This window comes from Calidris pugnax, unplaced genomic scaffold (genome assembly GCF_001431845.1).
Source record: "Calidris pugnax isolate Ruff unplaced genomic scaffold, ASM143184v1 scaffold28, whole genome shotgun sequence".
NCBI classification, from domain to species: Eukaryota; Metazoa; Chordata; class Aves; order Charadriiformes; family Scolopacidae; genus Calidris; species Calidris pugnax.
In genome coordinates, this window is record NW_015090842.1 from 11,479,575 (window position 1) to 11,501,805 (window position 22,231).

Below are 22,231 nucleotides of genomic sequence, written 5' to 3' on the forward strand. Positions count from 1 at the left end.
TGTAGTCAACAAGAGATCTGATATGTCAGAAACTCGACTCTTTTCCTGGCAGTGACTATGTCTGATGAAGCTGAAATCCTCAAACAAACAAAAGCCATAAAAGAAGCCCTCACTTCACACAATCTTGAATAAACAGGTAGCATTAGGTAGCCCACATAAGGCTGCTCGTTGCCTTTTGAAAAGATTTTCTTTCTGAGGTTTTTAGGATGTTTATCAGGTCACAGCCCCAAATGAAGAAACTTGCTGTTTTGCAGTTGATGTTATCAGTGCCTAGAGATTGACGGTTCTGAACTGCAGAATCTTTTTGCAATGATCAGATCTCTTCCTCTGAGGAAATCTTCAGAGCTGTAGGAGTCTAATTAGCTATAACTATAATAGTGGAACAAAAATAATTAACTAAAAGGGAAATGTTAAGCAATGGAAATTAAATAACCCCACCTGATTTGTTACATTTTCTAGCTTATTTTTTATGTAACGTACTGCCTTTCAAATATATCCCTTTTGTGGAAAACATTATCAACTCTGATCTCCACTGATGTTTGTGTGTGCACACGTGTGTGTATACACATACGCATGTCTGTTATCACCATTCTGGCGAGTTGATACAGAGTTGTACTGGGATGCTTTGGTGGCAGAGCAGGATGTTGTGTTAAATTTGGAATATTTCAGGCCAGCACCAATTTGGGCAGCTGAACAGAGGATGGCCGTCCCATTGAGGGAATTGTTGCTGTGTTTCCATACCTCTTCACTGTAATCTCAATGTGCCCTGTGAGAGCACAGACCAAAACTTGAGTAGCCATAACAATTTCAGGATCCTTATTCCTTCTAATACATTGTTCATGTATACAACTTGAATGAGAGTTGGATTTGCATTCCATTCCTGCATCCCTACTGCTTGAGAATATTGGGACAAAGGAAGAAGGAACAGAAGGGGAAATCAAAAGGCTTTTGAGTATTGTTCTCCCCATTGAATATGACAGCCTGCTCGAGGAGTCTCAGACCAAGCTGTGTAATGTACTGGCTCCCCCCCCAGCTTTTGGAAACTTTTATGCCCCTTTTGTGTTTGCTTTGATATTGTTGCAGAGGAATGAATTCTAAAAGTTGCTTATGCTGTTGCATTTATTCCATGTCTCTTGGGGCAGCTTCTCACCACACTCTGCTAATGACAAAGAGCTGCTTGGTGTTAAGGACAGGTGCCATAGGAAAAGCCATTGTGGAACTCCACAGAAAGTAGTTTCATCAAAGCATTTTCTGATTTCAAAACCTGAGAACTGTGATCTGCCCTAAATCTCTTGAAGCTATAGGTTTATCCTCATTGTTTCCTTCTTTTCTGTTATTGTTGTGAAGTTGTGTGTGCAAGTTTCTGATTTTTGTATCATTGTTAGATCTTAGCATCATACAATATGTTCCCTTTAGGAAGGCCATACAGCATCTTTCCCTTTGGCTTCCAGTTGCATTACAAGAGAGTCTGTTTGAGGTTGCAGCAAACATAAAATGCCTGTGTCCTTATATATATGACAGGGTGCTTTCTCAAAGCAAACAACCCACGTTCAAGTTCCAGATATGCTCCCTCTTTTAGAATAAAAAACAACACCTCCTCCCCCCTAAGATTGTAAAGCGAAATGGAGAAATATAATGCATAATTCCTACACAGATCATTCCAAGTACTCTGAATCTGAAAAAGGAGTTGCTATAAAGAAGAAAAAGTTTCAAAAGCTTTTAGTCTTATACTTCAAGACATCTCAAGTTAGCAGCATTATTCTCCCTCAAGCTGATTAACCTTGGTTTTGTTACCTGTATTAAAATATTTGCTTCAAAATAAGAGCTACTTGCCATTGCCTAGCAAAAGTGTAGCAGGTGGAGCAGATGAGTGAATTATATGTTTCCAAAACGTGCTTCTCTGGTACATTACATTTGATTGGCAATTGTCTCGTGAAAGTATGATATTAATTCCCCCACTGAATTAATCTCTAATGGTTCAGGTTTGAGATGAAGAGGTTATTACTTGGGGAAAAGTACTTCTGCTTCCTATGGAAAGAGGCAAGAACTCTTTGAGAAGAACATCTTGTATATTACCCCAGCCCATGCAGAGTTTCTTCTCTCTCTGTGGACATACCACAGTGACAGAAGGAGCTGGAGTAGGCAACCATCTGTTAAGCACAGGTGGGACCATAGTGGCTGTGAGGGCTGTGGCTGTACCTATGGTGCCAAGCAAGTGGCACTTTAGACGTGGAATCTCTTCCAAGGACCTCTGGGAGCAGGTCTTGGGGCTTCCCAATGTGAAGTCAGCACTTTCCAGGTTTTTCCTTTTACAGCTCTGCCAAGTCTCTGTTGTGTCTAGCTTGAGAAGGGTATTCCCCTTTTTTATTCTCAGAATAGTTCCGGTTAAACCCCTTTTCTTTTTTATTCTCAGAATAGTTCCGGTTAAATGTTTTGAGCTTCTGTTTTCTCAAGCTGCATAATAGTAGACACTCCACATTCTTTGGAGGTAAATTTGAACCAAGTATTTTTAGTGTCCTTAAATCTTAGTCACTAGGAGGAAGCCTGTCAGGTGTCAGGGTAGAAGGTTGTTACCAGTTTTTGCAGTAAAACCATAGTATTTGATCACTTTCAGTATTACCCCTGTGATACAAAATATCAGTGACTTAAAACCACATTTGTGCAGAAACTCTCATAATGAGTTAGCCAACTGTATCACTAGTGTACAAAGACTTAAAAACTCTTTATGACTGGTTTTGTTTGGTTTTGCTTCAAGAGCATGGAGGTCTGCGAATTAACTACTGTTCTTGCCAATAGGTTTTCTCAGTTGAAGAGCCTGAACCTGTCTCATAATAGACTGGGAGAGTTTCCTGTATCACTGTGCGAGATCTCTACTCTGACAGAGCTTAATCTTTCCTGCAATGGACTTCATTACTTGCCAAGCCAGATTGGCAAACTGTTGAAGTGAGTATATTCTTTTTATCTGTGGTTGTAAACATTTTTGGTGGTTCAGTTGAGCACAGCTGATGGGAAGGTACTACTTGTGAAAGTATGAGCGCTGGGGCAGCCTCTTCTGCCCATGAAGAATGAACGGTGGCTTTGACTCCAGTAGGAGGTCAAGAACCAGGATGTCCAATAAGGTTTGTTTTTCCTTGAAAATGAAGATATCACAGTATGTTTATACAGTTGCCATTTTAAGTCACTGGTACATAGCAAGTTATTCATCATTTATGACTTTCTGCCTATTCTACTGGCTATGTACAATATGTTAGCGTGAATCAGTTTTCTGATAGAGGAGTTGAATGGACTTTGGCCTGGGAAGACACTTAAGAGTGAGTTATGATGCCTTGAATTGCAGGTCCCACCTTGCTGAACTAGAGTAAACGTGAAGGCTTCTAAGCGTATGAATATACTCTCACTTGAAGTTTAATAAACTTGAAGCTTTTTGTGTTCTTGGGGGGGCTGTTTTCTTGTTTTGTTTTTACTTTGGGGTAACTTGTATGATTTCATGTGGATTTACGTCCAACTTTCATGTAAATTTGAATGCATCTTGTTCTCTTTGCATCAGCTGCCATCTTGCATTCCCTTGCCTGCTTTCTTGTTTTTTCCTTCCTACATTCTTTTCTAATTGTTTTTAAACTACTATTGCAGTGGTGCCTTATTGGTTAAACATAAATATTGTTATATTTACATAAAAATAGTTAAGAGTTTCTGAAGACTTGTTTAGATAAAGGTTGGTATTGAGCTGTTGGTTTGTTGTGGCTCTTCCTCCGGCTTAATCTTTAAAAAGGAATATCTGCAGCTATGCTGGATGTGAGCGAGTTGTTCCCAGTTTTTTAGCCATATGCAAACTGAAGAAAAAGCTGCACGCAGGCTTACGGTTTTCAGAGATGTACAATTTAGTTAGGGGTCCAGTCATTTTCATGACCCCTTGAGCCCTTATTCGTATGAGGTTTTTTTATGGCCCCAGGTTGCATTTCTACCATCAATAAACACTGCTCAGAAAGTTCTTTGTTGGAACTTAATCATAATGAGGGATTTGTATTTTGGGGGGTTGAGTCTCAAAAGACATACAAAGTTTAAAACAATTCATCTTGCAACAGAAATCTACCCTATTCTTTTCTGAGTGTCTGAATGGACAACTAGAATGTAAAAATCTGTTACCAGTGCATTAGCGTGGTAGGAATTTGGCTTAAACTGTGCTGTAAGTGCCATAATAGTGATAGGAAATTCCAGCAATTGGATGATTTATGTTTCTTATGAGACAAGTCTGTACTGTTGCTGCTGTTGGTTTTGGTTTTAGTCTGTCATAGGTCTTTTAAAGATTGTCCAGCATGCTAAGTGAGGAGTTCTTAATTTGTAGAAAACCAAGTGATTAAGTAAATACTTTTCACTTGCAACGTAAGTACTGATTTGTAATTTGCTTATGTTAACTTATATCTTTAACACAACTGGAAGTTTACCTCCGAAACATTTTAGGAACTATTTGGTATTGCATGCGTGCAGTTCCAAGCCTATTACATGCATAATAAAAGTACTCCACTAACTTTATATGTATAAGAATAAAAATAGCTGTTAAAAAACCTTTAAAAAATACCCACACTGTCACCAGCTAGATATATGAGGAAGTTCACTGGAAATGCTAAATGTGATGTTCACCAGTTTGCTGAATTATTTTCTTTCTCTTTTTCCCTGCTGCAGCCTCCAGACCTTCTGGCTTGATGGGAATTTCCTCACATCCTTACCAGAAGAACTGGGAAGTCTGCAACAGCTCAGCTGTCTCGGGCTTTCCTTTAATAACTTCTGTGAACTGCCAGCAATTTGTGAGAAACTCGTTGTCTTGGACAAACTAGCCCTGGCGGGGAACTTGCTGGAGACCCTGGACCTGGCAGTGCTGAACCGCATGAATCACATCAAAAGTGTGGACCTGAGGTAAGGGGGGAAACTTGCACACACATATAAACCAGATTGCTACTTTCTATTCACAGCAGAGCAGCTGTGTAACTTCTAGTACATTTTGCAATAAACTAGCTGTAATTTTTTTTTTCTCTTACTGATTCTTTAGGTTTTAGGGAGTTCTGTTTCTGAGGGTGTGCGGAATTCACTTAGTGAAGCAAGGTTAACTGAGCAATGCCTGAAGCACTGAATGTCACTCAGCCCTCTGGTTTCCACCCACCTCCCCTCCCCAAGGTGTGATTGTGAATCTCCAGGCAAAGAATCACAATCAGATGCAGAGCTCTCAGGAAGGGACAAAGAACTTTTTGTCTGTGACAAGGCAGGCTTTTATCTAGATTCCGCGTCAGTTTCCTGTGTCCGTGCAAAGTGGCTGTCCCTTAGCCTGGCTTCTAATTTCTAGGCTGGTCTTCAGAGTTTCTTAAACACTAGGGAATGAGAAAAACAGTTTCAAATAGCAGTGCAGACAAAGGAAATGTTTTTCTTTGTATTCACTACCTGAAATCTGCCATTGCTTCTTGCACATTTCACTGTGCTCGCCTTTGGTGTTAGCCTTCACCAGAACTCTTACTTTCCTATTCTTTCTTCTCTCTTCTGACTGATGTCCAGTGTTCCGTGTCCTATTTTCTGACTTTACAATGCTTGTCTCTGAGTGTTTAGGCTGAACAACCTGAAGAGAACAGCAGCTGACACTCTGGAGGGGAACAAATCTGTGACTTACATGGATTTACGAGACAATCAGATGACAGATCTGGATCTGAGCTCCTTGGGCTGCCTGGAGCAGCTGCACTGCGAGCGGAATAAGCTGAAAGAGTTGACGCTGAGCGGCTTCTCCCTTCGGGCCCTCTATGCCAACAGCAACTGTACGTCCTTTTGTCGTCTTCTCCTGCCTTATTCCTTCAAGCCCTGGGAACAAAAGAAAACAAAACAGGCGTTTGTCCTCTCCCACACATAAAATAAGTACTTATGCTGATGTTACTGTAGTGAGACTGTATGTGATGGGTCTTCTGAGGTCAGCTCCTAGGGATCACGTATGCATGTGCGCAAGCTGTGTAAGAGGGGGAGGTTGTAGGGTTGAGTTACTGTCCAAGGAATTTGTCTTCCAGTGAGATCTGTTTGGAAGCCAACAAATAAAGGTACAGTTCTCCCTTGTTCTGGTGCTCCACGTGGCAGGTGGAGAAATGGGGCAGAGAGAATCTGTAGTGCCATATGGCAGATGTATGGAGTGTGAACTCTGTCGTGGGAAGGATGAGTAGAGACCTTGAATATCCATAAAGTAAGATATGAGTCTCACTTGCTAGCTAGTCTGTCGGCTTATCTGTGCTTTTCTCCCTTTGAAGCTCTGCAATCATAATTATTTGCTTTACTCCATCAGGTCTGACAGCTGTCAATATTTACCCAGTTCCTGGTCAACTGACGTGTCTAGAACTCTCTCAGTAAGTGACTGTACACCACAGCATTCTGGACACCTTTGTGGTTTTCTGCAGAAGTTTTCTGAAACTTTTAAACTTTTGAAGGAGTTGAGAGCAATTGAGGGAAGGCACTCCATCTTCACAAAAGAATTGAAAAGCCCAGCAGTAAAAATTATTAAAGTGTCCCAGACCAGAAGCCCCTCTGAACCAGTACGACCTGTTTAGGTGACTGGGTGTAGGCTGCAATCAGCAAAAAAAAATCCAAGCAAGGACCACTGAACTTGGGGCAGCTTACTGGGCTGAATGGTGGGAATCTGTGGAGCAAACATTTAGAGTAGCTGCCAGTGATCTTGGCAGTCAGCTTCATTGCCTGTGTCTGCCCTTGGAACAGCATTGTGAGACCTGTAAGACAGGATGCCCAGAGGATCTGATCACCTTTTGCTTCAGTTCTGGGTTGAAGAACAATAGCAGGATAGTGTAGGGTGGCCTATTCTGCTGGTGTCAGTGCTGTCAACACCAAGCCTGATCATTGAAGCCTTGCATCAGTACTTACTACCAGTTGTGCACCAGCTCAGTTTGCGTTACGCAACTAGCCATGAGATAAATTCCATGTGACTGGTTCAGATACTGTTCATTTTTCTGCCTGTTGTTTTAGGTTTGGGTGTCACTAATGTCACACAGCGTGCAAACAGGGTATGTTCCATATGGCGTGCTGGTCTCTAGCTTTTCCCCCTTGCTTTTCACAGCAATCAACTGCAGTGTGTCCCAGACTGGGCCTGTGAAGCAAAGAAACTGGAAGTTTTGGATATGAGCTACAACCTCCTTGTGGAGCTTCCACCAAGGTCAGCAAACCACCTTCTTATACAGAGCTGAGCTTTCTTCTGTGGTGAGCTGACTGGGGAGAAAGAAGCAGTGCTATTCCAGTCCCTTTATTCCTTGTTGTGCAGAGATATAATCCACTTACTTTCTCTGTGCAGCATTGAAAATACTCTGTATTCAAATGTTGGAAAGAACTGACTTCCAAATCAGCTTCTTGAATAACAGGGGCCAGGTAATTTCATCCTGTGCTTCTGGCTACTACTGCAGCTGTTTGTGCCTGAAGTGAAACACACTGCTATGTTTTTTTTGTGTTATCATAGTGCCTGTGAACACAGGTTGTAGGTGAGGCCCTAATAGACCTTGCCTTAACCCACAGAGATTTCATCTGTTGCCTTTTATAGCAAGATATCACAGAGGTGTGATATAGCTGATCTCAAAGGTAGCTTTCACAACACATCATCAGCCATTTCCTTTCTCCCTGTTCCCATTTCAGTTTCTGCAGAAATGAGGTAAAGGGGAGCCAAGAACTAATAAAATTTTGCAGATAGTTATAATGACTTTTCCAAGGTAGTAGGGATATCATGGGAAGAAGCAAAGAACCAATGTTCTTAGCCTAACAAGTGTGTTTGGGGGTGTGATCAGCTACATTGAAATTGACTGGAAGGGTGGATAACAGTGAAGAAATGCAGAGAGCAGGTTGAAGCAATTCAGGCAGCAGGGATAGGAGGTGACCTGAGCAGTGACATTCTAGGGGTTGTCAGAGACAAGACTATATACATCAAAAGCAAGAAAAGGATGTAACAAAGATGTGATAACGAGAACTTAGAAAATAATTTAAGCTATGTCAATGGATGAAAAAGACCAGATTTTAAGGATGTTATGCAAAAAGAATGTGCAGAATTCAGACACAGAAATAGATATTCTAAAAAGAAATTTAAGCATTTTTAAATGCTTAGGAATCTGAAGTGCTGGAATTAACTGTATCTCATCCAGTATGTGTTTGTCTTCAGCACTGTAAGTATGTCTTGTGTACGGTTAGAACTTCGCCAGCGTTGATTTTCAGCCATTCATCACTTTAATCCAGCAGACTAAAGCTTAATGAGCTTTGCATAAGGGGGTTATAGTTCACTGTGAAGTTGCTTTTTACACTTAGTTGTCCAAAGCCAGAATTGTGTCAAAGTGGTGTGCAACAGTGCTGAGTGGAGTATACCCAAGCCAGCTCTGGATGAGTTAGGTTGAATAATGAAATTGGTGTATCTGCATTTGAATGGTTTTTTGTCCCCCCCAATGTAATTAGCTTTGAGAAACCACAGCATACAGAAAGAAACTGAATTAATTAGCCCACAGCTTCAAAGCTGCTCTGTGCAGGGCTCTCAGAATATAGTCCTAAATTATCACCTCACCCAAATGGCGGGGTGGTTCTAGACTACCTCCAGATGTGTTCAGATACCCTTTCTCAGAACTCCTGCAGTTTGTGGGGATAGAGGCCTTTCCCTTCAATAAGCACTGCAATTCTGGCGAATGTGACAACAGCCTCAGAAGCAATACAGGAGCACTAAGCAGCCTGTTAAAGCTCTGAATGTAAGTTGGCACAGGGGAAGCACTTCTTTCTGCCTACAAGTGAAAACAGGCATTTAAATCCATCCTTTGTGACTTCTCTTTTTTTTTTTCTCCGCCTGAAAGAATGAGGCGCACGGACAGACTCACAAGTTACTGATCTGCAGTAGCATAGAGGAAAATGTAGACACAATTCCAAGCTTTCAGAGTGACTGAGGCACCATGTGTGGTTTTCTGCTTTGCATTGTTTACGTTTTATGGATCAGGGTTTTTAAATTTTTCTCTGCTGTACACTCAAATTATAATGGATTAAATACCTCCTTTTTCCCCTCTGTGGATGTGAAGAGGAGTGAACCAAGCTAATAAATAAAACTCTGTGTCTTTCTAGGATCCTCAGCAGCTTGAGCCTTCGGAAGTTGATGGTGGGGCACAATCGTCTGCAGAGCCTCCCACCTCTTCTAGAACACATTCCACTGGAGGTGCTGGACCTTCAGCACAACCTGTTGACTAAACTCCCAGAGACACTCTTTGTCAAGGCTCTGAAGTGAGTGGCAGCAGCGTCTTTTATCTGCATTAACCTTTGGAGCTGTAAAGGCTGATAGTGGCATCTGCATGACTGTCCTTGCAAGGTCCCTTTTATGTAAGACAGAACTAGGTGTGCACTTCATGGGAAGGGAATTCAGGTGTCATCAAGTTCATTTGAGGGAATCAGCCCATGTTACTGTTTAATTACAGGAAAACAGAGGTTTGCCTAACCCAACAGCCAGCTGAAGAATTAGCTTCAGTTGCAACTGGTTCTAAAATCGTGTTACTGTCTGAAGAGATTTGTCTTTAAAAGTAGCGTGTAAATTCAGGTGCAAAGGAAAGAAACCATACAGATTTTAAGACGTTACAGCAAAAAGTACATCAGGTCATTGGAGAACAGTGAGAGAGACTGTTACAAATGAAAAACCCTTCATAACTGTCTATTCAGACATGAGTCAGCCCTTCTTTTAAAGACTCTGAGTAAGAGTTTATGTCATCTGCTTCCACCACAATTACCCACCCCCCTCCACAGGCTACACAGTACTTACTCTTTACTGTAAAATGCTGTGTGCATCTGAGGTGCTATATAGCTAATAAGTCATTAGTAGATGTAAATAATCTTAATGTGAGTAAGGATTTTACAGTGTGTTGTCTGGCCTTCTGTCTAATGCTGTTTCTCTGTCCACACTGGCATTTGTATTGCTTCTTTTCCTGCTGTTAACGGAGTGGTTTAGACGATGTGAAGTCTGATTTTTTTGCACTTGCTGTGTTTAGCCTCAGGTACCTGAATGCATCTGCAAACAGCCTGGAGTCCTTGCCCTCTGCCTGTACAGGGGAGGAGAGTCTGAGCATGTTGCAGCTGCTTTACTTGACCAATAATAACCTCACAGATCAGTGCATCCCTGTTTTGGTGGGACACCCGAGCCTACGGATCCTGCATCTGGCAAACAACAACCTACAGACGTTCCCTGCAAGGTAAATAAGTGATGCTGGTGGGTGAGATAGTGCTCACCAGGAGGATGTTGCCTGCCTTACTGTGATTGTATGTGCATCGGCGTCAAAGCAAGATGCTCTCCTATGGCTTGATGACAAAAGCCTGCCATTCCTACACACACACTGGGGAACAGCACGTTAACGGGGACTGACACAGGGTACTCTTGGCTGCTGTTATTCCTGTCCTCATTGCGGTGGATGTGTGTGTGTGTGTGTGTGTGGATGGAGACCCCGCCTCTTTGCAACTCCAGTGCTGCTGGCGTGCAGCTTGCTGTGCTGCATTTTTTCACTTTCCAGTTTGCCAGGAGACCCTCAGTCAGACTTGTCAGACACAGGCCATATAATTTCATCCATTCATTCCTAACCAACACTTACAGGCTAAACAACCACTTTCATGTAAATTTGTTTATTCCTACAAAGTACACTGACACAACTAAGGGGGTTTTGCCAGTTTTAAATTTAGGAACACTACAATTTTCTGCTTTAGTGCTTTAGAAATCAGGGGTGAAAGGATCTGTCTGTTGTATAAATCCAAGCCAGGCTTGGGGACCCTGAGCTATTCGAGCATCTCTTAGGACACTTGGTCTCCTATCAGTAAATTAGAAATGTAGCTTATAAAGGGCAGTGCTGTGGATACCTTACCTGAGGTTCAGAAACTGACAAGTTTTTGCCTATGAGATACAGTATTCTTTTGTTTCCCTTTCAGCAAACTTAGTAAGCTGGAGCACTTGGAAGAGCTGAATCTGAGCGGCAACAAACTGAAAACAATTCCCACAACAGTGGCAAACTGCAAGCTACTTCATACACTTATTGCACACTCTAATGAAATCAGCATCTTTCCAGAGATCCTACATTTGTCCCGTATTCAGGTATTTTTATGGAGAAGGTAAAGAGATACTGGGGGAAAATTTGTGTTGGAGAATGAAGAGTAACTGCTAGGAGAGAACTGGAGCTCCAGCATTTTGCTTGATCAACCTGAGAAGAGGGCACAGAATATGCATTCGAGTTCTGTCGCCTTTCTGAGCCTATCAAAGATGGCTCATCTCTCATTCTTCTTTACCATCTATCTCTGGCTTGGTGTATTCCTGGTTTACCATTTGAGGCAGTAGGGAGTGTTACATAGCTCAGCAGTTTGGGTATATAGGCCTTCTGTTATTCTTAGTGTTACCTATTCTTTCAGTATTGGACTCTTGGCTATTGCAGGTTGTAAGTATTTGCTGCTTATAATTGTTCTTCTACTGATAGGTCAGACCTGTTTTCATCACCTGTTTGTGGGATACAATCAGTAGTGGGGTCATATCTGTGGGAGGAGCACTGGAGTAACTGATCATATGACAAACCAGAATATTTTCATTGTAACTGTGCTCTTTTTTCTTTTTTTTTTTTTTTTTTTTTTTGGTACTGCAGTTTGTTGACTTGAGCTGCAATGAGTTAACTGAAATCCTAATCCCTGAGGCACTGCCAGGTACCTTGCAAGAGCTGGACCTGAGCGGGAACACAAACCTGGTGCTAGAACACAAAACACTGGACATCTTCAGGTGAGCCATGGAGATGCCAACCCAGTAAACACCTGCACAGGGAAGGGTAGCCCTTCCCAGGAGGGATAATGGGGTAGTAAAATGTGTATCACAGCACCGCATACTGTTGGTGTTCCCTGCCTGAGGCACCTGAAGCTTTCTATCTAGTGGGATGGGAAAGCCTGGGTCCAAATCGTTGCAGCAAGCAAACAGTTTCTCAGGTGGTATGGGGCTCTCCCAGCTGTCTCTGGCATAAGTAGCCAGACATCTTTAGAAGGCCAAGGCCTTAAACTCCTCTCCTTGGTGCAGTTCCACAGGCTGCTGTTTAAAGCTCTAGACTGGACAATGTCCTTTGGCCACAAACTGTTGTGTGGGATCTAGGAGAGAATGACTTCTGTTCTCCTCTCTCTGTAGTCACATTACCACGCTGAAGATTGATGCAAAGCCCTCCCTCACAGCAGACTCAGCACTCACTTCTACCTTCTGGAGTCATGGAGTAGCTGAGATGGCAGGCCAAAGGAATAAGTGAGTATTATGATCTGCTGGATGCTGACACTTTGTCTTCGCAGGGTGCTGGGTGGAGTGCACTGCTAAGCACCCAAGGAGACTTGTTTTGCTCAAGAGCTTATCCATCCCTCTGTCTCTTCAGATCTCTTGCAAAGGCTTGGTAACTCGGGCCTCCACAGTGTCCTTTCCCTCAGTTTTCACGCTTGTCTTGGGACGCTTGGACTTTGCTTCCCACCCTAGCAGAGATGCTCTTTCTTTCTCTTGCTGGCTGTGCCCATTGCCCTCTACTGAATGTGGCCAAAGAGGGTTCGTGAGTTCAAATGATAAACTGCAGCTGTACATCTCATGGGGCAATGAATACAGGGACAGTGGCTTTGCTGCCCTGTGAGAACAGCACTCACGGCAAGATGCCTGATGGCTGTGGTTTTGGGGACCATATAATCTTCTGAGACATCTTAACTTTGCTTGTATGCTTTTCTAACAGGCTGTGTGTGTCATCCCTGGCGATGGGGAGCTTTGCAGAGGGGGTGGAGGCTGTGTATGGCATGTTTGATGGTGACAAGAACGAGGAGCTGCCACGCTTGCTGCAGTGCACCATGGCCGATGTGCTCCTGGAGGAGGTACAGCAGTCAGACACCATGTTCATGTCCAACACCTTCTTGGTCTCCCACAGGTAGGACAGTGAGCAAGCTGGTCCTGGTGGGACCTGCATAGGTATATATCACTTAATGTGTTAGGTGGGGTGAGGCAGCCCTCCCGAATGCCTGTTGCTGGAGTCTGGAGCCTTCCTACACTTTCTCCTCCAACAGGAAGCTGGGCATGGCTGGGCAGAAGCTGGGTTCCTCTGCTGTCCTTTGCTATATTCGTCATGATGTGGCCGATCCAGCCAGCAACTTCTCTCTGACGGTGGCCAATGTGGGGACGTGCCAAGCCATTCTGTGCCGAAGTGGAAAACCACTGCCTCTCTCCAAAGTCTTCAGCCTTGAACAATGTCCAGAAGAAGCCAAGAGAGTCAAGGAGCAAAAAGCCATTATAACAGAGGTTAGTTTGGACCCTCTCCACTTAAAAGCTTGGTACAAATACACGAGCTCTGCTGCCTGCATATTAGTACAGAGGAGAGGATGGCATGAAGGTGTTCAAGTGACTCCTCTGTCGCTTCTTGTTCTGATTATCTTCCTGATTAGCTATTCCAAATTACACGTTCCTAAAACACCCATTGTAGCCTGAAAACTACAGGTACAGAATGCCAAGGGTGGCTTAGGGAGAGAGAGAGGAAAGAAAATACGTGTGGAGCTAAAGGAAGGGCGGTCCATAATACTGTGTGTGATTTGGGTGAGTGTGGAGAGGAGCCACTGAAGAGCAGAGCAGGGCCTGGGAACTCATTTTGTCTCAAAACCCACAAAAAATCTTCTACATTTCTTGGAAAGTGTGACTGGAGTTACCTCTCTTTGGATTTTTTCCATGTTTTACTCAGTGAAGGTACAAGATCAGTGGCCCTTTAGACATGCAGAACATCAATATAAAGTATATTACAGGTAAACATTTTAACAGAAAAAGAGACAGATATGTTCATTGCCTTTATGCAAGCGTGTTACAATTATTTCTGAAGAACTCTGTAAAAGTAACTTTCTAAAAACTTGGAAATAACAGGGAAGTTCCAAAGAACTGGAAAATACACTGTCAGTGAAGATCTGAGAAATAGGTGCTAGTCATTAGTTTTATGCTCAGTGGGTCTTTTCAAAAGTACCAGGTTCTTTGATAAAAATGTTTCTGACGGGGATAATCCGTTAATGTGTTCTAGCTCTGCAAGGTGCTATATTCCGTAGCACTGACAGCAGTGGTGTGAGATACTTACTTGCTCTTTTCTTCCTCAGGATCTAGTGTCCACACTTTAGAATGCAGTTATATGTTAATAAAGAGGGCAATAGTTCAGAAAATGCACAGAAATTATTTAATAATGTCCGGTTAATCTGCCTTGCCAAGAGAAAGTAAAAAGTCACTATCTTGCTCATAGTGAAAAAGTAAGTTTCGTGTAAGACTGATGAGTGAGATTCTCTGATCAGTGTGCTGCAGGTGCTCTAGCTGCACATTTCAGAATAGTTTGCTGCAATTCTTCAGAATGTGACAAAAAGTCACATAAGGGATAAAAATGTGTTACTGCCAACACAGGTGATGGATGATTACTGTACGTGATGATCAGGGAGAGTGAAGTCTGTGCTGTGGTACCTGGACCTAGACCCCTTTCTCCTATGCTGTATTTGTGTACTGGCATTTCTTAAGGCTCCAAACCAGTATATGGGGAAGGGAAAAACTACTCTACAAACAATCTAATTAGCAGATCTAACGCTACTGCCTTCTTTTCTCTTGTCTGCAGGACAATAAGGTGAACGGTGTGACTTGCTGTACTCGGATGCTGGGCTGCACGTACCTGCATCCTTGGATCCTGCCCAAACCACACGTCAATTCCATTCCACTGACTGTACAAGACGAGCTTCTGCTTCTAGGGAACAAAGCTCTCTGGGAACACCTTTCTTACACAGAGGCTGTCTCGGCCGTGCGCCACCTACACGACCCGCTAGCTGCTGCAAAGAAACTCTGCACTTTAGCCCAAAGCTACGGTTGCCAAGACAACGTGGGTGCAATGGTGGTGTGTCTGAACATCAGTGAGGACAACTGTACATGTGAGATGCACGGCCTCACTCTGCCAGGCCCTGGGGGATTTAGTTCCACCACCACCAAGCCAGCAACCCCTTCATCTAGCAGTGGAATCGCTTCAGAGTTCAGCAGTGAACTGTCTGCTTCTGAGGTTAGCAGCGAGGTGGGCTCCACTGCTTCAGATGAACACAATGCTGTTGGTCTTGATGGCAGTTTGCTACCGCGACAAGAGCGACGTTGCAGCCTACATCCTGTGCCCCCCTCGAGCATCTTTCAGCGCCAGCCTTCCAGTGCCACCTTCTCTAGCAACCAGTCTGACAATGGTCTGGATAGCGATGACGAGCAGCCTGTGGAAGGTGTGATGACAAATGGCAGTAAAGTGGAGGTAGAGGTGGACATCCACTGCTGTAAAGGAAAGGGCCTGGAGTTTGAGCCTCCTGCTGCAGAGCGCGGCTCCTCTGCGCCAGGGCCAGAGGATGACTCTGGGCTTGTCCTCGTCATTCGGAGACAGAACAGTGTAAACAGCAATACTGTGCAGAGGGTGGTCAAGGAAAAGTGTGAACTGCAAAAATCTCTTTCCACATGCTGTCTCTATGGAAAGAAGCTTTCCAATGGCTCCATAGTGCCCTTGGAGGAGAGCCTCAACCTCATCGAAGTAGCCACTGAGGCACCCAAGAAGAAGACAGGCTATTTTGCTGCTCCGTCCCAGATGGAGCCAGAGGATCAATTTGTGGTGCCACCTGATCTGGAGGAGGAAGTGAAGGAACAAATGAAGCAGCAACAGGAGAATGGAGCGGATCAGGAGCAGAAAGAGGAACATGCAGCGACTCTGCCAGAGGAGTTTGACACAGCTTTGTAACCCTACAAGTACTGCTCCCATATCGTCTGTCCCAGGAAGCTCTGTCCCATAAGGGCTGTCTTGCCCTCCAAGGGGAGCTGGGATCTGCAAGGAGTACAGGCATCTGCTGCTTCCTTAATGAAGTCGAGGAAGAATTGGGAGTGCTAAGGTCTGGGCTGTCCACTTGTCACTGTAGAGTCTCAGTTGTTCTATGAGCACTCAGCCCAGCCAGCTGAGCTCGGTGTCAGGGACTGTCTGGAAATCCTGTAAGCACTAGAAGAAGGCAGGTGTTCCAACACCTGCCTGTAACTCCTTGAATCCTGAGGTTCTGCCAGCTCTGCAGGAAAAGGGCTGGCATATGTGTGTGTGTGTGGGGCGAGGAGGCTGCTTGGAGGGGGCAATGTTCAGTGTTTGGAGTCCTGTGAATATGTCTGATGCAGTGCCCTCCCCCCCACCCCCCAGCACCTGACTTTGTTATTCCTTGAAAGAATACAGCCAGTTGCAATGAAGCTGACCCAAGAATGGTTTCCTACATTAATTGCAAGCACTTTTATTGATTGCACTTAAGCTGTTCTGCTCCACTTAAGCCCAGCACTTTATTATTTAGGGTTAGGGGAGAGAGCACTCCACAGCAGGTGTGGTGGGAGCTTTTCCCTATGGACATTGTTAGGGCAGTGGAGGACTCAGGGTACCAGTGTTCTGATGGGCACTGGTGCAGGGTAGAGTGAGGGTTATGATGGGATCAGCCTGTGCAGGATGAGAAAATACACAGCTGAGGGATAAGCAGGTGCCTACTCATGCGTTTTACATGGAGCATAGGAGAGACCAGCTCTGGACCGGCTGATTAAGGTAACAGGTAGAGCTCGTGCTTCTAGTTGCAGAGCACAGACCCAGCTCATCACCATTTTGGCCACCTCCCATCATGAATGCTTCACAGTAGAGGCTTCCCATATCCAGAAGATACGGGATGAAACCAGCAGCTCATGCTTGTTTCAGTGAGGTGCTCAGTCTGAGAGGAAACCAAGTTGTGAGCTGTGGGATGCTGCTCTAAGGCTGGTGAGCAGTGGGGCTGCCTTTCATAATGCTGAGGAAGCATTCAGTGCTCTGTTCCACCAACATCCACCTCTGCACTGTCAGCCATAGCATCTTTGCTTGCCTCTGAAAGCAAGAGTCGCGTTCCAAATCCACAGCAACCTGCTTTTCATGGTACATGCCCAATTCGGCCACAAACAAGGTGAAAGCATACTTGGTTTTGCTTAGCTCTCAATGCAAAAGGAAAGAAATGGAACTTCTCACCTTTAATATCATCTTTATCAGCACTGGAAAAGATGTTTAAAACAGCCCCTCTAATGGTGAACTGGCCGGTCTGCATTTGGCAGATGCGTGGTGTTTCCTTGAGGATTTTTGGTGCAGGGTGTGTTGGCCACCTGTGTCGTCATCTCCTGTGAAAAGACCCCGTGACGTGCAGATCTGTCTTCCTGAGCTGGCAGAGAGCTGCCCAGGTCACGTCAGGGGTGCAGTAATCCTGACTGTAATGTGGGCTAGTGCCTTTTCTTCTTTATTAATTATAGTTATGAAGAAAACTCGACAGTTTCTTCTCAAGAGCTCTGAGTTGTATATTTTTGGATCAAAGTCAGGCCTTGCTCAGAAAGAAATACTGTGCAGACTACTTGTAGGATTCTGTTAATATGGATCTTTTGAGAAAATCTAATTACTGAGATTTCAAAGCACCTTGAATTTCTTCTCACTAGGAACAAAAATAATGTATTTTTACCATGCATGAGAAAGCAACATTTTAGGATATACCTTGTGCTAGTTACAATGTAATCATGAAACAACCCAAAAACTTTTTTCCAGAGTTTAAACTCTAACAAATTTTGGATGTTTAAATGCCCGTTTCATTTGGAAGTGGAGAGAAAAGCTAATTCTTAGAATCGCAGAAACAGCATCATTTGAATCCCTTAGGCAGAGAAACAATAGCAGGAAAGATTAAAAAAAACTAAACCCCAAACATCTTTCATGCTCTCCCCATACAAGTATGCAGAAAAAGCTCATCCCAATGTATTTGACTGTAACTTTTAATTCTGTCACTGATGATAATTTTACCAAATATGTGTGCCCAGCCCAATGCCTTCTGATACCTGCCAGGGATCTGAAGCAGCCCCTGTTGATGTTCAGTGTGGGACTGATGCAGAAATACACTCTTCTTTCTGAGTAAGACTGTGACAAACCTTGCACTAGGAGAGAGGCAGATGTTAATGCAAATCAAGTCTCTCTTTCTTGCACTGATGTGGAAAATCCAGTGTGTCCTTGCCAGTCAAACCAGTAGCATTGCACGGAGAGTTGGCATTGCCACAGGGAGTTACTCATGAAGGGCCCTACCTAGCTCAGTGGGGAAGGACTAAGTAGAACAAAGCTCTGGAGTGGAGCATGCAGATGTCTGAGCTGCTCCTCCTCATGGTGGTGACAGAATGGAATGCAAGGAATTCCTGCTTAGTCTTTTCCGCCGGTGCCATTTCTGGTTTGAAGCAGAAAAGGAGTTTAATAGAGCCAGCTCCTATTTTCCATGGGTGTGAACTGTCATGGCAGAACGTGGCTTGTTCTCTTACACTAGGCAAGAGTCCACGGCGTTCTCTGCTGAAGCAGGTATTATGAACTGTTTGTATTACTGTGGGCAGCACAGCCTGAGTGCTTCCCTCCACCACCACCTTTTCTTTTCCTGCTTCCCTAGAGGCAGCAAGCTTCTCCTTTGTCTTCCTCACCTTACTTACTACCACCACCTTAGATTTCAAGCTGCCTGGGTGCTCTGCTGTAGGTGGAACAGGTATGAATCAGCCAGTCTAGTGAAGGACTCATAGCAGGGGATAGAAAGTGTTTTCCCAGTTCTCTTCCTGTTCTTCAGTCTCTTCCCTGATTTTTGTATGTGGTTCTTGCATCATCTCCACAGAGACACATCACTAAGAATGTCCCAGACTTGCTATTAGAGGGAGGTTCTCAGCTTGGGGTCATCAGGCTCTCTTGTCCCTGCTGAGCAATGCCATGCTCAGCTGGTGAGGTGGTTTGTCCATCTCTTCAGTAATTGTGGCTCTGCTGGTGAGTGTGCTTGCTGAGAACAGGTACTCTAAAGGCAGGACCCATCTGCCCTGCCCTGTCCTGTCCAGAAAGACTGCTGCAAAAGGAACCCTTAGAGGTTTTACTTAGTGATGAGTAGTTGGGGGCTGAGTATTAAGGACGAGGGATAACCTCCCAGTTGCTCCCAGCACCAGGCCTGGTGGAGGCAGCGCCACAGATCGCTAGGACCTGATCAGAATCCTCAGCTAGATGGGAGGGTAAAATCCTGTTCCAAGAAGGAGCAAGTTATTTCCTTTTCTCGGGGACAGGCTGCTGTGAGGTCTGAAATCCTTCTCCCAGGACACAGGACTTTCAGCCATACCTACGGACCTTGGACTTCAGGAGTTCCTGCACTCCTTTCGGATGGTGATGGCTGTCGTGTCACTTGCCAAAGCCCTTCTTCAGGCAGTAGGTTCACCTCTTTTGGTTTTGTGCAGTTGTTGTTTGCTGTTCCATTGCTGTCTGAAGACTCAACTGTATTTTCCCCTCTTTTTTCACATTTTAAAATGTTACCTTTTTTTAAACTTGATTCATATGACCCCCTGCATGTTAAAGGAATACGGCAGTGCAACAACTGTTTATTAAATAATCTTTTTCATGTTTTTTGTTTTAAAAAGGAGACTATTTTCTGTATCCCACTCTAGCATGCACCGACAATAATCCCTGGTTTCTATCATGTATGGGAGTAGGTTGTCCAATGAATGCACCTTCAGCACTGTGGCCTATGTTTGTATTGCTCTGGAGAGGCAAATAACTTAAGATTGCTGGAAAACACTATTCCATTGATTCTTTATTCAGATGTATAGAGCAGTCCAGGAAGGAAGAATATTTTTGCATCAACTTTTCAGCTGACTTAGCAATAAAGATTTTTACTTTCATCTAACTATATATTCTGATTCCGTTACTGCGCTGGAGGGAATTTGTGGAATATCCCAGTCAAACACAGCTGTGGCTCGCAGTAGCGGGGCTGTAGGGTCTCCTTCACTGAGCTCCGTGTGCTACTTCACTCATCAGCCCCCCAAACTAAAGCTACTTGCAGAACACTGTGCGGGTGGAAGTCATAATACCAATTACTAGGCAGTTTTCTGTATCCTGCCAGAGGAATCCTGCCCTGTGAACTGGCTCTAAATAGCACCATACAGCTCTGGAAGCAGCAGCAGCAAGCAGGAAATACAGAATCATTAAAACAGATGGGACCATAGTGCACTATCCACATAAATCCCTTAAACACTCAAAGGCATCCAGCTCCTGAAAGGGAGAAGTCAAACCAACCCCAGAGTACCCGCTGTGTTCCTATTTAGCATTTGCTTTACTTTTTTATCTCTGGCTCTAACAAAATTCCATAGCTTTGGTGAGGATTTAATCACTGGTGCCAGTGAAGCTGCAGATATAGCCAAAACAAAGCACGTTTCTGGGATGTTTAGTTTTATATTTCTGGGATTTTTTATTTTTTTTTTAAATATGGACAGGATGGGTCTGAGAGCAGTAGTGGTTCCATCTTCACAGGGACAGTGCACACAGTGACAGTTCATTCCAAGGCATGATTTTGTGATTCTAGTGCTACTTTTCTTTTCCCTGTTAAATTCCATATAAAACTTTTTTCTTTTTAAATTTCACCTTTTTTTTAATAGATAATACAAGGGTAGTATCTCATTTCCCCAACTTGTACGTTAAAAATGTATTTTGGAAACAATATACTTCTATCTTAAACCACCTGTTTGAGCTCATAAAGCTTTTGTCTGATCATCCCAAATCAGGGCATCTTTTTAAGTTAAAACTGTTCCATCCAGGTTATACAAAAGACTGTTTCACACAAAACTGTGCCCTCTCCAGGAGAGCTGGGAAAGGCGCTGTGTCACAAATTAGGCTGAGCGTATTCATCATTTTCTAAGTTTATTTCCACATTCTCTGATGGCTCTAGAAACGCCAATTTCAAACTGTCCCTTTGGTTCCAAGAAGCCTTCAAGAAAGCAATAGTGAGCTGCCCCAACCGTGGGGCTCCATTGCTCGTTTTTAAGAGCTCTGTTCTCAGTGAACAGTCACTCGTCCTTTGTAAAGACAGTTTCAGCTACACCAAGAAGAAGAATGGAGTGTTGCTTGTAGCAAGGCCTCACTGGAGGCGAACCAGGCCCCGGCCAGAGGGGAGGGAAAGGCGACCTGTGAAGCAGGGACTGTGCTAGTCAACTGTACGGGGACAACCACGCTACCACCAGATGAAGACAAGCCATAATAATAATGCAAATTCAAGTGAGGAACAGCTTGATTGTGCCCTATTTAGAGCTGTGCTTGGGTGTGTGCTCTGCCACAGCGTTACGGATGCGCTGCCCAGAATCAAGGAAAAGCAGCTGCCTCTTCTTGGTAAGGAGCCTGGCAGGAATCACCACCGTTCCTGGAGGGGAGGAATCGTTCTAAAGCTCGTACAATTCTGCTGGCTTCTCTTTCAGTTGGCGGACCCTCCTGTAGCCCCTGGCAGCGAGGCCTGCGCTCAGCAGATAGGCCACCACGGCCATGCAGCCCCAGAGGCCGGCCGCGATCTCTGCCCCGTGCAGGCTGCACTCAAAGCCCCGGTAGCCTTTGCTTCCATAGAGCTGCTCCCTCTCCTTGCACACCGACGAATTATAAACCCCCAGCAGAAAATGGAAGAAGTAGTAGACGGCGGGCACCATCCCAATGGCAATCGCTACGTCCAGGATGCACTCCAGTAGCAGCCACGCTGGGAAACGCCAGGGTAACCGCAGCGCACCAACCAGGATGAGAAGGCAGGAGAGGGCCAGGAGGGACCCCCCCACGGCCATCGCCGCCCTTGCGACCGGCAGCTTTAGCAGGTAGAAACGCTGGTCGAGCTGCTGGGCTTTTTCCCCATCTGCTCCGCTGAAGCCGCTGTAAGCCCCGCCATAGTGGTAGTAGTAGATGCCCCCCAGGCTGGCCAGGCCCGTGTACCCTCCCGTCGAGCCGTAGGACACGGAGCTGCAGACCAGGATCAGCAGGGCCAGCAGGGCTTCCACCAGCTGGCAGCAGGCTGCAAGGGGAAGGGCGGAGGTGGGACGGAGCGGAGGGGCCGCCGAGCCCCGGCGGGACAAAGGAAGGGGGATCTCCCGCAGCCACGACGGCGGCGACGGCCCCGCTCACCCCTGGACGTGCACAGGTACCGGCATCGACCGCACTCCAGCAGCCCCGGTGCGGCCGGACGGCTTCCCGGCGGCCCCCGCCGCCCTGCTCCGGGCACGGCGCTGAGGGGAAACGGCATCAGGGATAGCAGCGCCCCGCCACGGCCGCCTGCCCGCCCCGTCGAGCCCCGTCCCGTCCCATCCGCCACCCAGGACCCTCACCCCCGCCTGCCCGCCCCGTCGAGGCCTGTCCCATCC

The 22,231-nt window shown here is 45.0% G+C and overlaps 2 protein-coding genes across 2 annotated transcripts in view; one reads left to right on the forward strand and one right to left on the reverse strand.

The window, feature by feature from the left end:
- PHLPP2 (PH domain and leucine rich repeat protein phosphatase 2) overlaps positions 1-19,754 on the forward strand; it is a 33,781-nt gene extending 14,027 nt beyond the window's left edge. The window contains exons 7-19 of the mRNA XM_014942159.1: positions 2,797-2,943; positions 4,681-4,911; positions 5,593-5,795; positions 6,308-6,368; positions 7,091-7,186; positions 9,109-9,264; positions 10,020-10,220; positions 10,945-11,107; positions 11,646-11,776; positions 12,170-12,280; positions 12,747-12,935; positions 13,072-13,303; positions 14,637-19,754. Coding sequence (XP_014797645.1) covers positions 2,797-2,943; positions 4,681-4,911; positions 5,593-5,795; positions 6,308-6,368; positions 7,091-7,186; positions 9,109-9,264; positions 10,020-10,220; positions 10,945-11,107; positions 11,646-11,776; positions 12,170-12,280; positions 12,747-12,935; positions 13,072-13,303; positions 14,637-15,776 — 3,061 coding nt within the window. The 3' untranslated portion in view covers positions 15,777-19,754. The remainder of the gene's footprint in view (positions 1-2,796; positions 2,944-4,680; positions 4,912-5,592; positions 5,796-6,307; positions 6,369-7,090; positions 7,187-9,108; positions 9,265-10,019; positions 10,221-10,944; positions 11,108-11,645; positions 11,777-12,169; positions 12,281-12,746; positions 12,936-13,071; positions 13,304-14,636) is intronic.
- A 531-nt stretch (positions 19,755-20,285) lies between these two features.
- On the reverse strand, positions 20,286-22,130 carry MARVELD3 (MARVEL domain containing 3). The gene is made up of 2 exons (XM_014942403.1): positions 21,996-22,130; positions 20,286-21,885 (listed from the first exon to the last, which is right to left on the reverse strand). Exons 1-2 carry the CDS (start codon positions 22,111-22,113, stop codon positions 21,275-21,277), a joined length of 729 nt encoding a protein of 242 aa, XP_014797889.1. The 5' UTR covers positions 22,114-22,130; the 3' UTR covers positions 20,286-21,274.
- Between the last annotated feature and the right edge of the window lie 101 nt (positions 22,131-22,231).